Source organism: Myripristis murdjan, chromosome 9, assembly GCF_902150065.1.
Source record: "Myripristis murdjan chromosome 9, fMyrMur1.1, whole genome shotgun sequence".
NCBI lineage: Eukaryota > Metazoa > Chordata > Actinopteri > Holocentriformes > Holocentridae > Myripristis > Myripristis murdjan.
In genome coordinates this window covers 10,486,250-10,507,793 of record NC_043988.1, presented here as the reverse complement: position 1 = coordinate 10,507,793, position 21,544 = coordinate 10,486,250, and the positions used below count along the sequence as shown (strand labels likewise).

Genomic DNA, 21,544 nt, shown 5'->3' with positions numbered 1-21,544 from the left:
TTCACTTTCTAAAGCCAGAGGACCAGCTGCTTACAACTTTAGGGCCTCTTATCTGCTGAGCTCCTCTCTAGTGCCTTTGGCTGCCCCCCCCGCCCGGTTGCTTGCCTGGCCTCGGATTCAGTAACAACACAGCCAGCTCGCAGATAATTATCAGACCGGGGCCAGCTGTGTGGCACACTTCCACAGGCCCTTTGTAGCTGATTGAATTAGACCCCATGCTGTTAGTGTGAGAGAAATGAACAGTTTCTCCCAGTGAGTCATGTGATTAACAGACTTGGAGTGGGAGAGGACTGGCTGGGGCAGGCATGCGGCCGGATATGCTTGATGTCTGAGCAAATGTCTGGGTCACATTCACCCTAACATGGATGTGTCTGTCAGGTTTCATATTCTGACATGTGTCAATGGGGGTCAAGCACGGCGACCAGTCAAACACCGACTGATGCCAGGCTTTCTGTTTGAGATAGAGTCACAGAATGTCTTCGTTTATTGCGCCATCTTTTTGCCATCTGTTTTGCAACTTGTTGGTTAGCTGGATATACAACCAGCGGCAGCTTTTCTTTTTTAATGAGCGATCATAGAAAGCCCCGACAAATCATGTTCCTCGTGCTGCATTTCATTGCATTCTGTGAAGTTATTTCATGGCTTTACACCCTACTACAGTACAGTGTTGGGCAGTAGCGGCGTTACAAGTAGCGACGTTACTAGTTTAACTACATTTGTCAGTAGCGTGGTCGTAGCGTCGCTGTTTTCCAAATCAAATAGCTTTTAAGTAGTGAAACTATTTTAGTGATCAAATAGCGCGGTAGCGTCCACAGAAGCTACATTTTCCCAGCCATTTCTCAAACTTAAACGCAACGGAGCTTTTGCTGCGGTTTGATATCGGGAGCAGTGGGTGACGTCACCGCTGCTCACGGACCTGTACGTGTAGCCGACAGCCGCTTTTCTGTTTGACGTCGCGTACCTGTCCTACCTGTCTGCTGCAGCGGGACACGAGCACATGTGTCGCGTGAACAAGCAGCTGTTAAGAAAGCTGGTAAGAAAGATCAGGATGCCTGGCCTCCTTATCCACTAATGAGGAAAAAACCTTGGAACACAGAGGCAGAAACTACATGCAAACACAGGTGTGCACATACACACACACTAACATATATACATACTTCCCCCACATTAGTATAAATGCACTACCTGCTTTTTGTTATTATGTGAAGCATGTTGTTTGTTTTTGTTGCCATGGTTTGTAGCAGTAAAAGCAGAGAGAGCACAGTTTCATCAACTAATGAACTGAACATTTTTTGCCTGACTTTCTGTTTGACTGACAGTTTTATTTATCACTAAGATAGCAATGACTTGGAATGAAGTTGGTTCATGTTAAAAAATAATAATAATAAAAAAAAATAGCTTTGATGTAGTTAAGCTACATTTGTCACTGTATTGTAGCTTAGCTTGCTACATTATCTGGAGGGTAGCTTCAGTGTAGTGAAGCTTCATTTAATGCAGAGTAACTGGTAGCTTAGTTCACTACATTTTCCAAGTAGCTTGCCCAACACTGCTACAGTATTTATCATTATCACATGTCTCTGCATGGAGGGTTTTCATGATGCCTTACTTAAATCTCTGGCACAGGAACTCACCTGTACACATTGTCATAGTTTGCATTTTTCACATTCAAGAAGTTGTCAATTAAAGCCAAAGGACGGCCAAAGTGAGAGCTTGCATTTCTTTGTCTTTCTCCACTCTTGTCCTTGATACTGTCTTTGCACTTCCTTCAAGATCTCTCGTCTTCTCCTCCCCCCACTCCTCCTCATTTTTATAATGCTGTCATCTTGTGCCGGGCTTCTTTTGAAGTTGGATATTTCTGTCACAAAAATGCTAAATTAGCAGAATGTCTGGATGTTAAAATGAAGCAGCTAAGGCTATTTTTATCATAGGCAGTCATATCACCTGAATATTTTTTGGCACCCTCATTCTAGGAGGACATATAAAACCTCATAAAATCTGTAGTATTCGCAGCCGCTATTAAACTCCACCAACTGGATCAAGTACGGAGGGCTCTAATTGACATCTCTAAAGGGGGGGAAAGGGCTAATAACAGCCAACTTTGTGACTTTGTAAAGAGCTCGAAGAAGGTGCATTAGGAGGCAAACGGTGGAGGTGTGTAAGAGTTTGATTCCTGTACTTGGTAGTGTGTTGTATATTCGCTTTTATTCTTTTGCCTTTCTGTCTGTCTACCTCCTACAGCGTCTGTGATGTTTGCCAAAAGAGCCATTCCGCAGTGAAAGCCTGCCTGCGCTATAGAAAGTAGGCCATTTCAGATGATGGCTGACACAGGCCCAGTGTGGTGCTCTGTGCCTGTGGACCACTAAAAGGTTTATTTCTGGTCATTCAGGGCATCATCTGTCATCTTGGTTTGGTCAGTGAACCTCCTAGCTTTACAGGTCTTCAAACGCAGATTAGCATCTGTCTTTTTCACAGCATTGTGGAACAGTTATGTAATTCGACACCGTGCTACTACACCTTCAACAGCTCAGCGTAGCTCTCCACTCTGATTGGTATGCTGTTATGAAATGCGACACAAGTTATTTGGTTGTCATCTTAATTATTTATATGCACCTCTGTACGATGCAAAAATGGGGTTGTTGTGCTCTGCTGTGCAACAAATCTTTCATTCTCTCAGAATAAAAATGAATAATATGAGGATGTGAAAATAGTGTCAGACTTATGTGAATACCAGACCAGTGGATAAAACATCTTGTGTATTATTCATTGTTTTCCTGTTTTCTGATACCTATTCATAATTTAGGTCTTTATACGTTCCTCCCAAGACATAGCGCACATGTATTATCTTCTCCATATTGTGGATCGTCTGTTTTCATAGCCTTTCCTGATATGGCAGAGAGATTTAAAAAGTACATTCAGTTTTTCTTTTTCATTCTCCCTTGTGTTTTACAATATGTCCCATATGCTATATGTGATCTGTAGGCTCTGAATAAAGCACAGTGTGTGGTTATTCAGGGAGATACCCTTCCTCTCTCTTTCTCTTTCTCTCTCTCTCTCACCAACCTCAAATTAGAGGATGCTGTTTTGTGCCGGTGGACCACAAAGACTGCGCATGAAATTTATTGGCCCAGAGTCCTGCCATTTGACACACAATACGTGGCTAACAGATCTTGTGCCATTTCCCATCTCCTCTGGCTCCCGTGCAAAGCTGACCTTTCCTGCCTCCTGGCTATATTTAAACCCTGAGCACCAGAGACTTATGGTGTCATGGGAAATTTTATTATCAACGCTCTCCATTTGTCTGACTTAATTCAGGCCTGCAGTAGATCGTGCTGTAGTGTGGTGTATATTTGCGTTCTGCTACTGCAAACAAGGGCACCGGTGACAAACCCAACCGCCATCGCCTTAGCAGGGGTGATGCCTGGTGAAGATTTCCTTTGAACTGCTCTAAGGAGCAGCCGCAAGATGATCGTTTCTATTTACAGTGCGTTTCACCTGTGGTAAAGTGTGAGAGGAATGAAGAGAAATGGGATGATATTATTCCGTGAAGCAGGGAGTTGACCAGAGAGTCAAACACAGAGGGACTTGACATTTTGAAGAACCTCAGCTGGTAAAATGTCACAGATTTCCGCCACAGACGCATTCATCAGCCTTTACTATTTTTGGTCATTAGAGCTGACAGTAGGTTGAATCAGCTGCAACACACACACACACACGTGCACACACTCACTTTCTCATTCACTTACTTGTTCAGTCGTTTGCTCCCGCGCTCACCCGGCCACCTGCTCGGCTGACATGCTCTTTTTTCTCTACTCTGACAGGTCTGAGGTGGGAGTGCAAAGGGTGCTACAGGTGGATCTGAAAATGGAAAGCTTCCCAGAGCCGCTGGGCAGCCGCTGGATGGCCTGGCAGGTAGAGTACCCTGGTAGTCGCACCGCCACACAGGAGGCTGAGACAGAGGTCCGGCTGGCTCAAGAGGACCTGGCGGGCATCGTGCCCCTGGCCATGGTGAGTGATGCCAGTCAGAGCCGAGCGCAATGCTTAAATTAATGAGTGCACACAGTTTACTCCTGCAGCAGAAGGTGGAGGAGTGTACTCTGATGCTCTGATGCTTGAATTGGACTAGAAAAGGCTGAGATTTGCTATGCTCACTAGCGGCAGCCTGAAGGAGAAAAATTAATGTATTCATGATCTGATCCCATGTTTTGTACACTAACACTTTCTCACTAAAGTAGTTTGTAAATGAAAATTCTTTTTTATAAACATTGGAATAGCAAGCAGGATATTTACTTTGAAATGTTGTAGAGTAAATGTACCTAATCTCGCTAAAATGCAAATACTCACACAAAGTGCATATAAAGTCTGTAAACAGTAAAAATATCAACTTGCCCTCCACCATCACAAACAATCCTCATCCCCTACCACACAAACAGTCTACCCATTACTAGGGTTGCCACTCACATAGGGAGGGCAAAGCTGTAGCTACAGATCTGTGTGCGCAGCGTGCTTTGGTGTAGGATGGAGCTTCTCTGGCTCCCAGCAGGCCCCAGGTGGGGTCTAGAGGCTGGCAATGGCCTGAGGGTTGGCCTGGAGCTGTATGTCCCCTTCAGCAAGGCATAGGTACTCTACTCTGTAGATCAGTGCTTCTCAATCTTTTTGGCTCATGACCTGTTAAAACAAAGCCATGCCTAGTCGCAACCCACTGTCAGAGGCATTTATATGGAGAAAGTTCAACCAAAGATGACTTTCTGTTTTTCAGGTGGTTTCATTTGATTAAATATCAGAGGATGCCGTGAGGCCGTGAACTCCAAACCCCCAAGAACACCACTGGTCTTGATTAGCCAGAATCTGCTCTGTAGAAGTTCATGAAGAAAGGCATCACTCAATTTCGTTTGCAAGCCCAGAGAGCACAGCTTCTGATTTCGAGCATGCAGGTGAAAAATGAGAGGCAATTGTGTCGACTGAACAGAGACACATCTGTGCTGATTACTAAAACAAAGAATGCATTCATTTCTATTTCTGTGCTTCTGATCTGCGTGATATAGAGACTTGACTTCTGTGTCACTGTTATTCTCTTAGCGTTGCCTGAAACTATGTAGATGATAGATGCCCGTGGGTGGCTGTTCCTGGATTGAGAGGAATACAGCCCATCCTCACCCACTGATCCATTCTCAAAATAATTGAAGCTGCGTGTTTAGTGCTGCAGTATTGTTAGGGTTCCTTCTTTCACATCCTTTTCATGTCACTGATGTATCAACAGCTTGCCTGTCGTAGACCAGGAATATACAGTATGCACCCACGCCTTCCACTGACAAAAATTGTTGAGATGAGTTGCATGATTATTTTGCAAAGGCTCTGCTTGGAGTCGAAAGAAGGGAATCGACGGCACAATTTGCCCTTTTTTCCTGCTCAATGAAACCTTTATTGTTACTGAATACACCTTGATTTGACTTGAGGTGATTTAATTTGGCTGCTACAGCCTGATCAGCTGCTGTTGTGCACTGATCAGCTGCTGTTGCACCCAACTGAATTGCAGCTGAATTGGATAAATAAAGTTGTTTGAATCTTGAATCTTGAAACAACTGCATCAGACGCAATGCTTCCACCACTCCATCAGATGAATTCTGAGTGTTGCACAATCAAAACCTCAAACATACACTAATCAACCAATCAGTGCTAAAAGTGTCAGTTTTTCGCTGAAATCATTAGGCTTCTTTTACATGAAATAAGGATTTATGGTCCACTATAAGTCATGGAGCTTTTTCCAAAGCTACAGAAATCTGTCTTAATTAACCTAATATTAAAATCATTTGCTAAACTTGGCTAAATCAATTAGGGACAGAATAATTAAGGCAGGAGTCTCACAGGATATAAAGATGAATGGTGTTTTCATTTGCAGTAAAACAGATGATATACTCTCTGTGCGTGCATACGTGCCATGTAAGGCCTGATGTTCTCTTGCCCTTGCCTTGATTTACGGCTCTGTTGATCGAGGCTCATCACCGAGTCAGTGATGCCGGTGAGTGTATAGACACACTGAAAAGTTCACACATCAGTGTTTGTACACTTTTAATATGATCAATCAAATCCTTGAACAAGATCCTGACCAAGTTTTTCTTGTATGCAGATTTGGGTAAGAGTTTTTCCTAGCCGTACCACAAGGCTGCACACATTCTTCTGGGTTTTCTCCTTCACTTTCCCCGTGCCTCTTTTTCACAGACAGCTCACTAAGGTGCACTGCATCACCAGCAATCCCATGGTACTTAACACACAACACAAATACTTATACATGCAGACATATTCAGAACTCATTAACTCTGTCTGTCTGTCTGTGCCCCCCCCCCAACACACACACACACACACACACACACACACACACACTCGAGCACATACGGCTTTTGCAATCTGCATGCGCCAATATGAGAGGAGCACACAGCCGAGGAAGAGGAAGGCTGAATTAGATTACTTAGGATCACTGTGGCATGACGAGCCCGCAGATAAGTTCCTCTCCTCCCCCTCGTATCCCTCCCTGCTGATAGAAAAGAGGAAGTAAAGTAATGTAAGAACGGTGCTCTAGCCCTGACACCCCACCTCATCCTCCCACCATCACCACCCTCCAGCTTCTCTCGGCCAGAAGGAAAACATGCTCAGTCACTCCAATAGAAAATAAATTTCTCTATATGGAACAGAAGCCCTGATAATAGAGTAGTGAAAACAGAAACCTGTAGCAGAGACTCAGCACCTCACTGTATCTGGAATGTAGAGTAGATGGATAAAATAACAGAAACATCTTCTGGTATATGAATGTCAGTATTCCTTGTAATAACTGCACTGAGTGTAGTGGGATTATGAAAGAAGAGGAAAGAGAAGAAGAAGAAGAAGAAGAAGAAGAAGAAGAAGAAAAGGGAGAGCTTCTACTATAGTTCTTTGAGACATAAAGGAGATGGAAATCTGCTTTGCACTCTGCAGTCCAGAACATGCCACAGTGGTGTTAAGATCTGGTGATTGAAGAGGCCATGGGAAGCGTTTGACTTGATCCTGGTGTTCATGAAACCACTTTTGAATTTGCTCATGGGGGCACAATCATCCTGGAATATCGGAGCATCACAAGGGAAAAGTACTTGCACTGCAGGGGGCACCTGGTCCTGTAAAATGTCTTCATATTCCGTTGCTGAGCAATCATCAGACCCAGAGACTTCAAATAAATGGTTGCCCTTATGATTACACACCCACCATTGTGTTTAACAGTTCTGTACAGGCATCCTTCAAACGTAACCCTGTCCAGATGTAAGAAAAATAGGAGAACTATGATAACTTATTGGATCATATCTATATCTATCCATCTATCTATCTATCTATCTATCTACAAGTTCATTTTCATAATGCTTCCTCTTGCTACATGATTACAACATATTAAATATTGATAGACTTGACACCTACAGCCGTAGAAATGACCAGATTCAGGTTTTTGGATCTGTAATCATATGGGCAACCATTTATTAGAGGTCTCTAGTTCTGATCACCGCTCAGCAAAGGAATATGAAGAAATTTTACAGGATCGCGTGCCCCTTTTGAGTGTCTTTCATGTCTCAAAGAACTAGAAGCTTTCCTTCTTTGGGAATGGTCCAATATACGGCACTTAGACAGCATCACAAGGACAGCTGACGGACAAAGTGTGTAAATTTGTGTTTTCCTCATGTCAAAGTTGAAATCTTTGTGATGCTATTGTTATTTTTGTTATGTTATCGTTATTGTGTTCTTATTGTTGCATACCTCCAATATGTTTTAGGTGCTTAGTGAGGGGTCAGAGTGGACCATTGTTATCATTTGTGATGCTGATAGTAAATCATGGTTACAGAGGGAAGATGAGGGAGAGCAGCATGGGGCAAAACAGAGGGGAGGAAAAGGGGAGATTTGTATAGAGAGAAGCAAAAAGCGAGGGAATTTCTCCAATCTTTTTTAATCAAGTTGAGAGGGGAGACTTCACAGAGCCTGCTTAAGGCATCTGTTGACACAACAGCTTCGTGGCTACGCTCAAGAAGGGCCTTTCATCTGTAATTAGCTCTAATTAGTCTAATAAGCTATACTGTGTTTTGTCATAATGGAGAAGCTGCAGTAATTGTGTTTAGACCAGAAATAATCTCTTAAACCAAATGGGGATCCATAAGTGACCATGTCTTTAAAGGTTGTAATGTAATAAAGCTAATGACTATTAGTAATGGAAAGCTTATTTTGGGTTTGATCACATTTATGGCTTATTACCTCAGTGGCTCCTCAGACCTGTTCCCTACCAATTTATGGCATGTTCTAAATTACCATGCCCTTGGTAGAATTGATTATTATAAAAAGGTCTTTTTATTGCATTTCCTGAGCCAAGTGATGGGCTCTGCCACGGGTGACACCTCTGGGAAAGGAGCGACACCGTTTTGAAAGATGAGCTTTCCTTTTTTTTTCATTCCCTTTGAAGAGGGCTCCTCCTGTGTGTTGTCACTAGACCCACCTGCACTGGGAGGGCTCAGAGCATCGCTCACCACTTTGTCACCAATTTCAAACCGTGAAGAAGCAGTTCTGCAAATGCAGCAATTATTTCAAAAGTAGAAAATGAGTATTCGAAAGTTTTAGTGAGTTTTAGAGCAAGGAGATGCCTCAGAACTCTTTTTCTGTACTTGTAATACTGCTTTCCTGCCCTGACTTGTCTTCTCTTCACCTGCTTTTACAGACCTCTTTCTCCCACATCTTTTTCTCCCCCTCTCATCCACCTCTGCAGCTTTGTCCAGGCAAACATATATTAATATATTAACAGTGTAGATTAATTGCCTCCCTTGTCATCCCCCGCCTCCTCACGTTGCCATCATCTGATTCCCTTATATTTTGAATGAGCTTTGTGTTTTTTTGGGTCATCTTGAGATGGATCTTAAAGGCAGTAATTGGATGTCTGAGTAGATTCCTCAGCGCAGTAGGAGGCTGGTCCATTATCTTTTACCATTGTGAAGTAATACGCTCCTGTTCAGGCTGCCCTCATCATCATTACCCATGCTGCAGTAGCCCAGTGATGGAGAGGGAGCAGGAGGACAGGGCATACATCATATCTGGACTCATCAGTCTTCCTGCTCCAGTCGAGGCACCAAACTGTGCTCACTCACATGAGCATCCACAGGCATAGAGATGAGGAAAAATGAAAGCAGCCGTTTGGATTCATGCGCAGCTCCAATGTATTGTTAAACAATACATCATCACCCCGGCCTTCTCTGGCCACTTCCGCTCCCACATGATAAAGCCATCTATCAACATCCCCCATTGAATGTTTCATTTTACTCTTTTCTATTTCATTCCCTCCGTCGCAGTGCACATCTTCTCTGCCGGGCAAGTGAAATCAGGAGAGCCATTTATCAAGCACGTAGTTAAACAAACACTTATACTCGGCCTAATATTGCAGAAATATAGCATGAGTGCAAGTACCAGCATAGAAGCCCTTTCTCAGAACATATGCGCTGTAAGACCATGTAGAGTACTGCAGAATACATGCCACTGAGATTCCTTGCTTGAAAATGCTTGATTTCAATGGTCCAGTAACCTAACCAATTTGCTACACTGGAAGGCCTAGTATCTGGCCTCTGTTTCCATACTCCTGCTGTTTTACTGGAACAGGGAGAAGCATCACATTTTTTCCACATAGCATGACTTATACAGTTTCCAACAGGCGGCTGATAGATGATTCTCTAGTGAACAATCCATTAGCAGCTACTATAGCTTGGAGGCTGGTGATGAAGTGGTAGCACTAATTGAGCCTACTACAGTTTTCACACGTGCCACGCTGCATGTAATGATAATTAGTGCGACACATCAAGACAAATGGCCCCCTGCTCCAGAACATGATCAGAATCTTCAAAGTTGAATGCTCCGACATTTTCCATATTTCCATAAATCCTCCACCATCACAAGGTCCATGGGATATTCAGAGGCACTGCAGCCTATTTTCAGTGTGACTTACAAGTTGCAAAGGAAGTGGGGAGGTAAACCACATTGACGTGAAGTGATTGAAAATTGATGGTTATTTTGGAAAACAATGGAAGTAGTTAAATGGCAAATTGTTTTGGTGTCACTCTAGAAGAAACTTACTTTGTAGAATGCAATCCGTAGGTAATTGAAACGCTAAAAACGAGCGGGATTGCTTTGATACCTTTAAAAACACATAGCAGGCCTCTTTTTATGTGTAGTCAAAGCCATGATTAGAGCACTCTCAGGCATCAGCCCTAGATGAATGCACCCCATTCCTTTAGCACCTATTTCAGCAAAGACTCCCTCTTACTAAAATGTCGGCAGTTACCATTAAGAAAACCATCCTTGAATTGAGCTTTTGAAAATTCTTCTCAGAGTCCAGCACTGAGGTCAAAATACCCGTTAACTCTGCTTTCTCCGCTCTTAGAGCAGAATTCAAAGTTACAATCACAACATGGCTTTGGTGGTTAGTGAATATTGTATGTTGGTACACAGTATGATTGATTGATAATTTACAACAGGAAGCCTTATGTATTATGGACCAATGGGAACCACGTTGGGATATGCGGGTGCATAACGGGATATGGGTTGCATCAGGCTGGTTAACATGTTTCGGCAGAGCTGCTAAGCTAATAGAAGAGTTGCATCTTTAGTTTGCCTCAGACTCACATACTTTTTTGCAAACACAACATGGTGTCAGAAGTGCCATGTAACTAAACTGGGACTGAAGAGGTCTGTCGGGACGGAAAAGGAAAGACATTGGCCAACAAGTTAAATGATTAACATTGAAGGTGAGCACAGTGGGGAAAGAGCTAGCAGAATGGCTAACACACCCAGCACTACGTTTAGCATTCAGCCAGAGCCACATGAGTTGACAGAATGAATATGGAAATTTGAGAGATTCCGTTGGAAAAAGCCATTAACATGGCAAGACAATCAGAGGAGATCAAAAAGCAGCAAAACTCACTGAGGAGTGGTGCCAGTGGTGTAAAGCAGATGGATGTCAACTCTGTGGACAGAGTGGTTAAAGGCAGACAGCAAAAGGAAAAGCCCAAATTCAGCAAATCCAAAAGCAATGGAGCAAAGCCACACAGCTGTCAGAGAAAATATCCAAAAAAGCTCCCACGGCTACAAATGCGGTGGCATGCCTCACCCTAAGCACGAGTGCCCTGCCGACGATGCCAAGTGCGGTTCCTCTGGAATAAAAGGTCACTACCAGTGTGTGAGCCTTGCAGGTACAGAGCTGTGCATGGTATTGAGGAAGAGGAGAAAAGCCTCTTTTTCGGCTCTGTGACATCTGATGCTGATCCATGGACTGTTCAAATAGCCACAATGGACAAAACCATCATGTTCAAATTAGTGTTGCACGGTATGCCGATGATAGAAAGTTATCACAATACCCTGTCATTAAAAGCGGCACAATACCTCATTTTATTAGTACTGGTACTTTAACAGCAATGACAGTGTTTTAATAAGAGCCGTATTTCTTAGGAGTTGCGTCGGTGCACAACAGCGGGGCAGTGAATGTGTGCAGCTCCCTGCTTCCACTCCCTGCAGGTATAGTGGATGTGCAAACCATTTTCTTTCTGTCATATACTATATACTATCATATCCTATCAGCTTCATGGTGACAGAATGAGAGGCATGGCTGCAAAAAGAAGTGCTCTTGCCGAGTGTCTATGGCTTGTGGACAAAGCAGATGCATGGAGCAAAATATGGCATTTTTTCACTTTCATAGCAGCCAATCAGGGCAAGCCCACAGACACCACAAAAGAGGTCTGTAAAAGATGTTTTAAAGCTTCAAGGGGGTCAGCGTGTCCTACTTGGCAAAGCATCTCACCGACAGACATGCTGACGTGTTCAAGGAATTCAGAAAACAACACATAGATAACATAATTACACGTCCTCAAGTATAAGTGTGAGTGTGATTTATTTTGTGTCAGGCAAACGTTTTTCATCATCAGAGTTTGCTGAGGGAATTAAGGGCAATGACAAATGTTTAGCTTAGCTTTTTAGTTAACTTACCAATGGGGTAAACATCTCTGTATGCAAACATGCCAGTAATGTTAACTGTGCCATAACTTACAAGCTGCTAAAAATCAAATATGCAGGTCAACAACACCAGTTATTAAGGATGAATTTATACTGCACTGGTAATCATGGGATGTACATTTTTGTCAATAATTATTTCTCTTACTTGAAAATGTGCTCAGTAGAGTGCAGACCGTCAAGGAGGTATACTGAGTCATTGGTGTCCAGTCTACTTTAACGCACTACTGTAGCATGCATACTAATAATCCTCACTCAGAGCTTTATCATCATGAAGTGCCAGACTTACAGTCAATGTCATTTATGTTGATTATTTTTATGCTCAATAAAATTGTAGTTTATGTGCTGTTAAGTGTTTTCTGCCATGAGCACCTAACTATTAATGGATAATAAGGTTATGTAGTTTCAGTGTTGCTTGACTCCAAAGGAAACTCATTGAGCTATTGGAGCACGCTTTCTTTTCATTTCATTTTAATTCTTGTTTCCCACACAAAGCTGCACCATCATCTCGGACTAACCAGCATCAGCCATCTCTCTCTCTCTCTCTCTCTCTCTCTCTACCTTTGAGATGGTGGTAGAGAAAGAGAGAAAACCTTGAAGTGGCCAAAGAGCTCTCCAGAAAATAGAAGAGAATAAGAGAAAAACATGTCCAGGTTTTCACAACCACGTTCTGTGACAAAAATCTTTCTATTTTGAACCAATTTTTATTTTTTAAACATAAGCTGTAAAGCTCAGCAGCTATAACAGAATAATTTTCTTTGTTAAAACATCTTCAGTAGCTATATAGCTCAGCAGCTGTGACAAAATACATTTTAATTCATTTATTCAATTTGATTGAATAAATGAAATTGAATGAAGATTGAATGAAGTTTAAACATGTCATTTTTTTTTGTTTTTATTAATAAAAAAAGAATCTTAAGATCCATGTTCTGACATCTAATATATTATTCCTTTCCTTTTCCTCATGTTTTAGGTAGTAATTGTATCAAAGTCATATTTTGGAATCGTAATAACGATATTTCAAACTTGACATGGCGGATGTCACTATTGTGTCACAGACTGTTTTTAACACCATCTCTTAGTTACACTAATATTTTTCATGTGCAGCAGCCATTTTGTGTTGGTCTTGTTGACAGTTTTGTGCTTGTTTCCAGTGTACAGCAGCCTGTTCTCCAGAAAACCTTTGTTTGCTCCAGGTTGGCTTCCACTGGACGTGTTGGAGTTCACCAGACTGCAGCTGAGGATAAGAGCCAAACAGACCATGGAGAGGGTCTGTGTGGTCAAAAATCTGAGTTTGCTCAGGAGGCCAGCCATTGCAGCCCTTGGCTTACCTGTCCGTGTCACCAGAATAGACATGGAGACCCTCAAGTAAAGCTACCCAAAGCTATGTAGCAGTTCAGGTGAGGTATAACAGCTGTATGCCATCAAACTTAAACCAGAGGCTCCAACACGTTTTCCTTGAAAACCCCCAGGAGGATTCCACCACCACTGGTTGATGAAGACAAGCAGAGCTCCAGCATGTGGAAGGCCGGGGTGTTATCAGCCGTGTGGAGGAGCCAACTGACTCGTGCTGTGGCATTGTGGTTATGCCCAAGAAAGATGATAACAGGTGTGTTTGTGTGGTCATGACTAGCTTGAACAAGTTAAACTGGGAAAGCAGACATCACCCTGAATGTTGACATCCACTCTCACCCAAGGAAGACAGAGGCCATCATGGAGATAAAGGAGCCCACCAATATTGGCAAGTTGAAGAGTTTTCTCAAGATGGTCATACAACTGGGAATATTTATTCCTCGGTTAGCAAAAAAAGACAAGCCATACCACAACCTCCTCTTGAAGAAAAACTGCTGGATCTGGGACGTGGAGAAAGCACTGTCTTCTCCTGTGCTTTCTATGTGTGGCCCAAACAGAGACACCAACGTGGTAGCCAATGCATCATTGTTTGGCTTAGGAAGCACCCGGGATACAAAGGTAGAGAAGGAACCCTTGGGCCTGTGAATGGTTGCAAGACTTCCTTACAGGAAACCATTTCTACCTGGAGACCAATCATACATCCCTTATCAACCTATTTGGAGCCCAATCATTGGATCTTCTGCCAAGAATCCAGTGCTTCAGGATGAGGGTGATACGCTACACATACTCCATCATGCTCATACCAGGAAAGTCACTTTGGACAGAAGACAGTGTCATGCTCACGTGGAAAATCATGCAGGTCTACAGAAGAACATGAGCTGATGGTTAGCACCAACATGTATGGAAAGTGTCGTGGAAAGTCCATGGAAAATAGGAGCCTGTGCTGAAAAGCTCCTGGTGAGAGCCAGTCACACTCACAGTAAAAGATGACTTACTGCTGAAAGACACACAACTCGTAATATCTTCATGATGTGGAATGATGTGCTGGCCAAACTACACTAAGGACTTCAAAGAATGAATTGCAGTTATCTCACACTAGGTCCACTGATGTCATTGTTCATATAATGTTAATTTTTGTCGGCCATGGTATTCCGGAGGTCCCGATGACAAACAATGCTCCACAGCTGTATGGTCCACCCTTCACTTCCATTGTAGATGTAGGTTCAGAAACATCACCAGCAACTCAAGGTTTCCACAGAGGAACAGTGAAGCGGAAAGGTCAGTGCAGACCATGAAAAATTACTCACCTATGGAGCCACACCTCTCCTGAGTGGTTACAGCCTGGTTTAGCTTCGTATGGGTCGACGTCTTACATCACGGTGCTGAACACTGCACTGCCTGACAGCATCACATTCACTTGGAAGGAGAAAAAGAAGGGGGCGTCAGATGCTGAATACTTCAACAGGTGTCACAGTGCTTATTTCCAATATGGTCCCAAGATGTTGACAAAAAACAGACAAAAAAATGAAGAACCACAAGATTTTCTACTTAAAAAAAACAATGCAATTCTGAAATTCAAAAATACACCAATACAATTTAAGAAATAAGAAACAATTCCCATATAAAAAAGACAGACAAAATAACAATGCTGTTGCAGATTTCATAAATCAGTTACTTTGTTCCATAAAAAAGACCTAACCTGACTTCTGTGACCCCCTCTCATATTTAAAGACTGGATGTGTGGCAGAAGGCTATTCCACAATATGGCACCAGTGTAAAAAACTTTTCACTCAAGGGACTTTACATGAATTCATACTGGCCCTGGTGTTGCAGTAATGTTGAGGACTTGACTGTTGTTATCAGTAGGGACCATTATTAGCACCTGATGCCTCTTCACACACCTGCAGAAGACAAACCACAGGAACAAACACCTGAGCCAACTCCTGAACACGGTCCTGCTGTGGTACCCCAAGTCTCACCTGCAGAGACTCCTCTCAGAACTAGGCCTCGGAGGGCCATAGTTAAACCAAGCAGGGTTAACCTGTGAACTGGAAAAAAAAAAAAAAGAAAGAAAACTTTAGGTTAAACTTTGCAAATTTAACACGTAGTTATTTCTTAATTACAACAGACTGAGTAATCACTAAAGTGCCTGTGTTAATGTGATTGTTGTTCCTTACAGGATTAGATAAGAACAGACCTTCCAACAAAAGAGGCAGAATAATTCTCTGAGGTCTGATGAGACAAAGGTAGTCTACTCTTTGTTCTGTTGAAAGGAGAAATGTGATAGGTACTATGATTGATTGACAATTGACAATAGGAAGCCCTATGCATTATAGACCAATAAGAACCATGTTGGATGCATCATGGGATATGGTTGCATCAGGCTCCTCACATGCTCTGGGAGACTGGCTAAGCTAATGAAAGAATCACATATTTAGTTAACAGTTTCTTTCTCAAATTATGCAATTTTTTTTTTTTTTTTTTTTTTTGCAAACGTGACAGTTAGAGCTGATTTTAATGATATGGATGATGAGAAAGTGTAGAATTAACTTGGAAAACTTGTGCAAGGATTTATGTAGAACACAGTGTAGATTATGTATTTAGTAGTGCTAAGAATCAATGCAAAATACTGTAACACAAGCATGTACATTCATAAATATGTCAAGTTATTTTTGATAATTATTTTTTGTTACTTTAAAGCTTTAACTAGGTGGTGGAGCTGTGCTACTGTATCTCTTGGTGACATTACATTAGCTACTTCAGACCACAGTGGGAATTGATGCCAGCTATTAGCTAATGTCACCCGGCATCGCTACACAAACAGCTGCCACGTTCAGTGTGCACTGACACAGCCTCTGTAATACAGGCATATTCATACAGTCCCCTAAATATGCACATGAAAATGTTATTTTGGGAAAATGTCTGAAACTTACTATTCACAATGGCAGAGTCCTCTCATCTCATTTTCCCTCTTAAATCTTAGTTTCCTGCTCTGATTTCCGTGCTGTGTGTGCTGGCAATTGCTATTTACATCTGGATACTAATAGGCACTTCCTTTAAAATTTCATATTGGGGCAGGGAATTTTGGCTGGTGAAAATGCTGAGTTGCTAATGACTTTGAACTGAAAACTTAATGTTAAGCCCTGACTGTACATGAATAATACGCTGCATCTATATGGTGAAATTTCATGTATTTTTTCATATCACTATATAGTTACAGTATATATAAAGCAGGAAAAAAGATATCACAATGTCAGTTATCGTGCAATATCATGCAACTCTAATTGAATTGATTGTTATTCCTATTGTGTTTCCTCCATGCTGAAAGCATCCTCAGTCCTCTCACTTATCTCATGAGTTATGGGGGGAAAAGTTTGTGTAGCAAGCCAGAAATAGCAGGGATGAAGTGAAGGGCAGGATCCAGATTGACAGATCAGTCTCACAGTGACAGGGCATGCACACGTCCATATCTCATATCTATCCATTACTGTTAACATCCTGCTTCACATTCTGGCCCAGCTTTATTCGCTCTGGCTGTAATCCTTGCCCAGTAAGGCTTGAGAGGAATGTGTGTATTTTTGAGAGGTAATGGACTCTGCAGTGGAACTGACCTTTGTGCCTGCTGAGAGAGGTCTGTGTCCAGAGGGCAGCTAAGCCAAGCTAAGCTGGCAGTATAGATCTCGATCAGAGCTGGGTGAAGAAATCAGTCAGAGAGATCAGGAGGTCATCCCCGCCAGGCATCATTGGCTGTCGGTGAAGAACTCTTCATCGATCGACTGAGCGTGATAGATATCGGGCTGAAATGGAGCAGGCTGGTACGGGCTGGGCTGCTTCACTCCCTCCTGGCCGCTGGGCCCCTAGCTCAATGGGCAAACAGCAGGGGCATCAGCAGGGCATCGCTGTATACCAGCATTGGCATCAGTCAAACCCCACGGTTAGACGAGATGCACAAGGCACCCTGCAGCTCCCTCCTCAGAGCTGGTTGTATCTCTTGCACCTGACCTTGCTACTGGAGCTGAGTCTGACTGTCGTTGAAATTCACTGGGGATGCTTGCTCCTCCCTCCTGACCCATTGATCTAGATGTATTGCAGGTGTGGTATTCATGAGCGTTGCAGGGGATTTGTCCTATAAAGTTAAAATATGGTGCCTCCACCACCAGCTATGTTTTATTCAGAAGTCCCTTTACCCAGCATGAGATGCAGTTCATGGCCACTGGCCTCCAGAGAGTGGCTTGGTTACTGTCCACCAGGCCCTTTTTCTAGGATTTCCTTCATGTTTTTGTTTTGTTTTGTTATGTTTTTAATTTTTTTTATTACCACAGTTTTACATGGTTGACAGGCATGTGCCATTGTCAGAGATGAATGGATGTAGTAGACAATACCATGACTGCTGTTCATACTGATACAATACTTCAGGTCATAAATAGCTGTTGTCTGCCAGAAAGATTTCATAGATAGACCCTTTGTACAGCATAAGATGCATTATATTGTCAACAAGCAATCAAAATTAAGGAACCAGGCACAATTCATGGTGTCATTAATATTTGTGGGTAGATTTGTTCCATCAGCAGCATGTCATCGTGACACTTTGCTTGATGCAGTTGAGGTTTACTCATAAATCATGTGTACTCATGAATAATTTACAGATGCAGAGCAACTGAATGTGACCAAAACATCAATACCAGCCATGAACAGTCATGTGAATCCTTGTGCCATGACACATGACTTACAAAACAGTTCTGCAGAAAAAGAGGGAGCTCTTGATACATCACTGGTGGCCTTTTTGGGGTCTGTGAGGGCAACGATACAACATAAATCATCCATTCCATGACCGACTCCGTTTAGCTGAGGTGAGCTGGAGTAAGACAGTTCATTTCTCTATACTTAGACACCATGTTCAACATTTAAGAAGATATTTTTGGATCTGGTCTGTACTTTATTGAGAGGAATATCATAAAAATAACCAAATATATTGTCAAAATTAAAAATGCAAGTATCACACTCCTCCCAACATCCTCTTCTCGTATGCTTCATTTGTATGACAGAAATGCAGCGAAGCCTACAAACTAGTTCAGGCAGACAACCCGAGAAGTGTTGTGCTCTGTATCAGCTGATGTGTCAGCTGAGCACTGCTGCCACCAGTTGAGTGGACCATTTAAGCATCAAACTCACCCGCTTGCTCTGCTGCTGCTCGACCTGTGGTCGAGCAGCAGCCAAAAGAAAATGTATACGTGCATTTATCCCAATTAATGTTCTCATTCAAAGTGTGTGTGACCAATAGGTAATGAACTATAGGTAGTTACCAGGAATTGGCACTTGGACTGCATGAAATCTGTACTTGTCTCGTTATCAGCCTCTAGAACAGGATCTTTCTTTTCAAGTCTGTTCCTCTAGTTTTTCACACATAGCCTCTATTATATATATAAATTATCAGCGAATGTGACTTCTAGTGAACTCTTTGATAAAAAATAGCCTGCCCCTTCTATAATGTCTCTCAATTACTGAATGAGGACACTGCAGAGGTACCTGCTAAATTAGGCTTGCAACAGAGCCTCTAATTCCCAGGTACCAATTCTGCCTGTCCATAGGATCCTCAGCATGATCGCTCATTACCTCCCCTTTTTAACCGACACTTTCAGAAGTGGCTTCACTATCAAAGCAGCCATTGAGCTCATCTCCTCCCAGCCAGCCATGGCCAACTATAATGAGCAGATCAGATCTCTGACCAGCGTGTACCTCAGACAGGGGACTGCTACTGAAAAGCAGTTAGAGGTGTTTTAGGAGGCAGTGAGGGATGACCGCCTTGTGGAGTTAGGTCTCTGCTGCCACATACTGTAGCCACCCTCCCTCATCCCATCAGCTTGGGAGAGGGGAGGAAAGGAGAGGGGAGGACAAGAGAGGAACTGGCTCATTCCTAGGTAGAGCAGCAAGAATGGGAAGCAAAGAGAACGGAACAAGAGAGGGACCCTCATTAAAAGCCCGTGTGTTGGCTTCACAACTATCCCACCACTTCAATGCGCTGTCATGCAGTGATGTATTGCTCTCCATGGTGCTACCAAGGCCTTTATTCCCACCCTCCTCCATGTTTCTTACTTCTAGCCAATTAAAAGCCCACTGGAATAGAGGGAGGAAGTGCCACATTGAGTGTTCCACAATGTGGAAAGCAGAGCTGATGAAAGAACATGTCTCTTTTAGTCTCTTTAATAGCTCTAGGACAGTGTCTGAGTGGCGTTTTATGTCTGCAGCATATTATTCATTATTTTCAACTCCCACTTCACTCTCCTCACACGTACCGTATGCATACTATATCACCACAGGATGAAAATGTTTATCACAACTATGAATATTTCATTTACTCTAGGTCCGTTGACTATTGGCATACTTCATGGTCATTTCTTAGGAGTTTTATGCTCTTGAGATGACATAAAAGTTCATAAAAAGACTCATGTCCAATCACAAGTCATCAATCATGGTTGTGAAAACACAGATTAGTGTTCTGGCTTATATATAGGGTTGTTTTATTGTCTTGAGATACGCCTTTAGGTTTATGTGCAGAGCATGTTGGGTTTAGGTCAGCCATGACGATGTGCCTCTGACATGAATAAGGATAAGCACAGACACTTCGTTTACCACCCTCTCTCCTTTCTGCTGCATCATGAATAATGCAGGCCTTTCCCAGCTGAACACTGTGCTTGACCTGTTATTTTGGTTGCAGTTGCCAGGGTGGTTGGGTTAGAATGTGGATGTTTTAGTACCAGGTAGCACAGGGCTGATCACTAGACCAGGACAGGCGGCTTTGCTACTTCTCATGCTGCCTGTGTCACTCTGGCTGACACCATAAATCTCACTTATTTTCAGATCCAACCTAGACACAGGCAGAAATTACAGCCCAGACCACATTACCAGCCACAGTAGCGTGCTGAATGCTAACAGAAAGATCTTTGATAAAGCAGGCAGGCAGTTCTCCCACAAATTATAGGACAAAAAGACTCCTATCTGTGAGACTCGGGAGAACAGATTTGTTTGTAAGTAAAGCGCAAACAGCATCAACAGTTGGATCTCAAAAGAACTGACATGCATACTGCATGGACAGAAAAGTCTTTGAAATTAAATATTAATAGGGCAATTTCACAGAAAAGCTGGCTTTTATGTACCTCTTCTTACTCATTGCCCAAATTTGTAAACAGTCTTGCACATTTAATTATAGAGTTTGAATTTCTCACAGTGTTGCAGTGATATCATTGGAGGACACTGAATCCTTGTGTTGAGCTCATGGAAGCTCAGTGAACATGATGCACTACAGATGAAACATTTTTTTATGCCCAAGTCTCAGTGGAAGGGGAGCTGAAATTCTTACATGCAATACTTAGTGGAGTGAAAAGAGCGTGGCTGGTAGGCGCGAGGGCAAGGGTGGCAGAGGGATGTCATAATATCTGCCTTGAACAGCAATCAATCTCAGCTCTGCTTGTCACAGACACAAAGGGTTTTTAAAGAAACTAGATGTGGTTATTTAGCATTTTAAAAAATACCACTTACTACATAACTCATGAGGTCAGATTTTGTGGCCTGCATTGCTGTATAGTACAGATGGATATCGGTTCATGGCACAAAACAGACACTGTTTTTACTTTGCAAATGCTGTAGAACTTTATTCCAGTTCCATTATTTGAAGTGCATAATGCCAACCTCATGTTAGCTTACCTAGTCAAAATGCATTTTAGTTGTTACCACAGGCTGGTATCGGCCTTTATTCTTGTTTTTTTTTTTTTTTTTTTTTTTTTTTGCTGTTTAAAGCAAATGCACACTGAGCATTGTAGGTGTGGGTCGGGTATGGGGTGGTGGTAAAGGTCTTCAGGACCTGCAGAATATATGTGTACCATGGGTATTTTATTGATGATTGCTGGTGGGCACTCACGGGCACAATGTAATGCATGCATTTTTTGGCGGGCTGGGCACAAGTTGTTGCAGGCCAGTTAGGGGCGCAAAATTGTCCCTGATTGTATAGAGTTGCTCAGCTTGCCCTGCATCAACACTAACAGACTGCTTATTTGTCATGTGACCTGTGAGGGTTTGAAGGAAGGCAACTGCGACAGTAGAGGACGATGGTAGCTTGATTGAAAACAGACAGGACTCAAATGCAGGGAAA

The 21,544-nt window shown here is 42.6% G+C and overlaps 1 protein-coding gene across 4 annotated transcripts in view; it reads left to right on the top strand.

Annotated features, from left to right (window-relative positions):
- The window catches only part of si:dkeyp-14d3.1 (transmembrane protein 132C), a 130,816-nt gene that overhangs the window by 84,468 nt on the left and 24,804 nt on the right, over positions 1-21,544 (top strand). For 2 of the 4 annotated variants that reach the window (XM_030061067.1, XM_030061068.1), the window contains exon 4: positions 3,819-4,005. In XM_030061067.1, coding sequence (XP_029916927.1) covers positions 3,819-4,005 — 187 coding nt within the window. Of the gene's footprint in view, positions 1-898; positions 1,122-3,818; positions 4,006-21,544 lie in introns of those variants that run through there. The other 2 variants (XM_030061069.1, XM_030061070.1) reach the window with 2 other exon arrangements.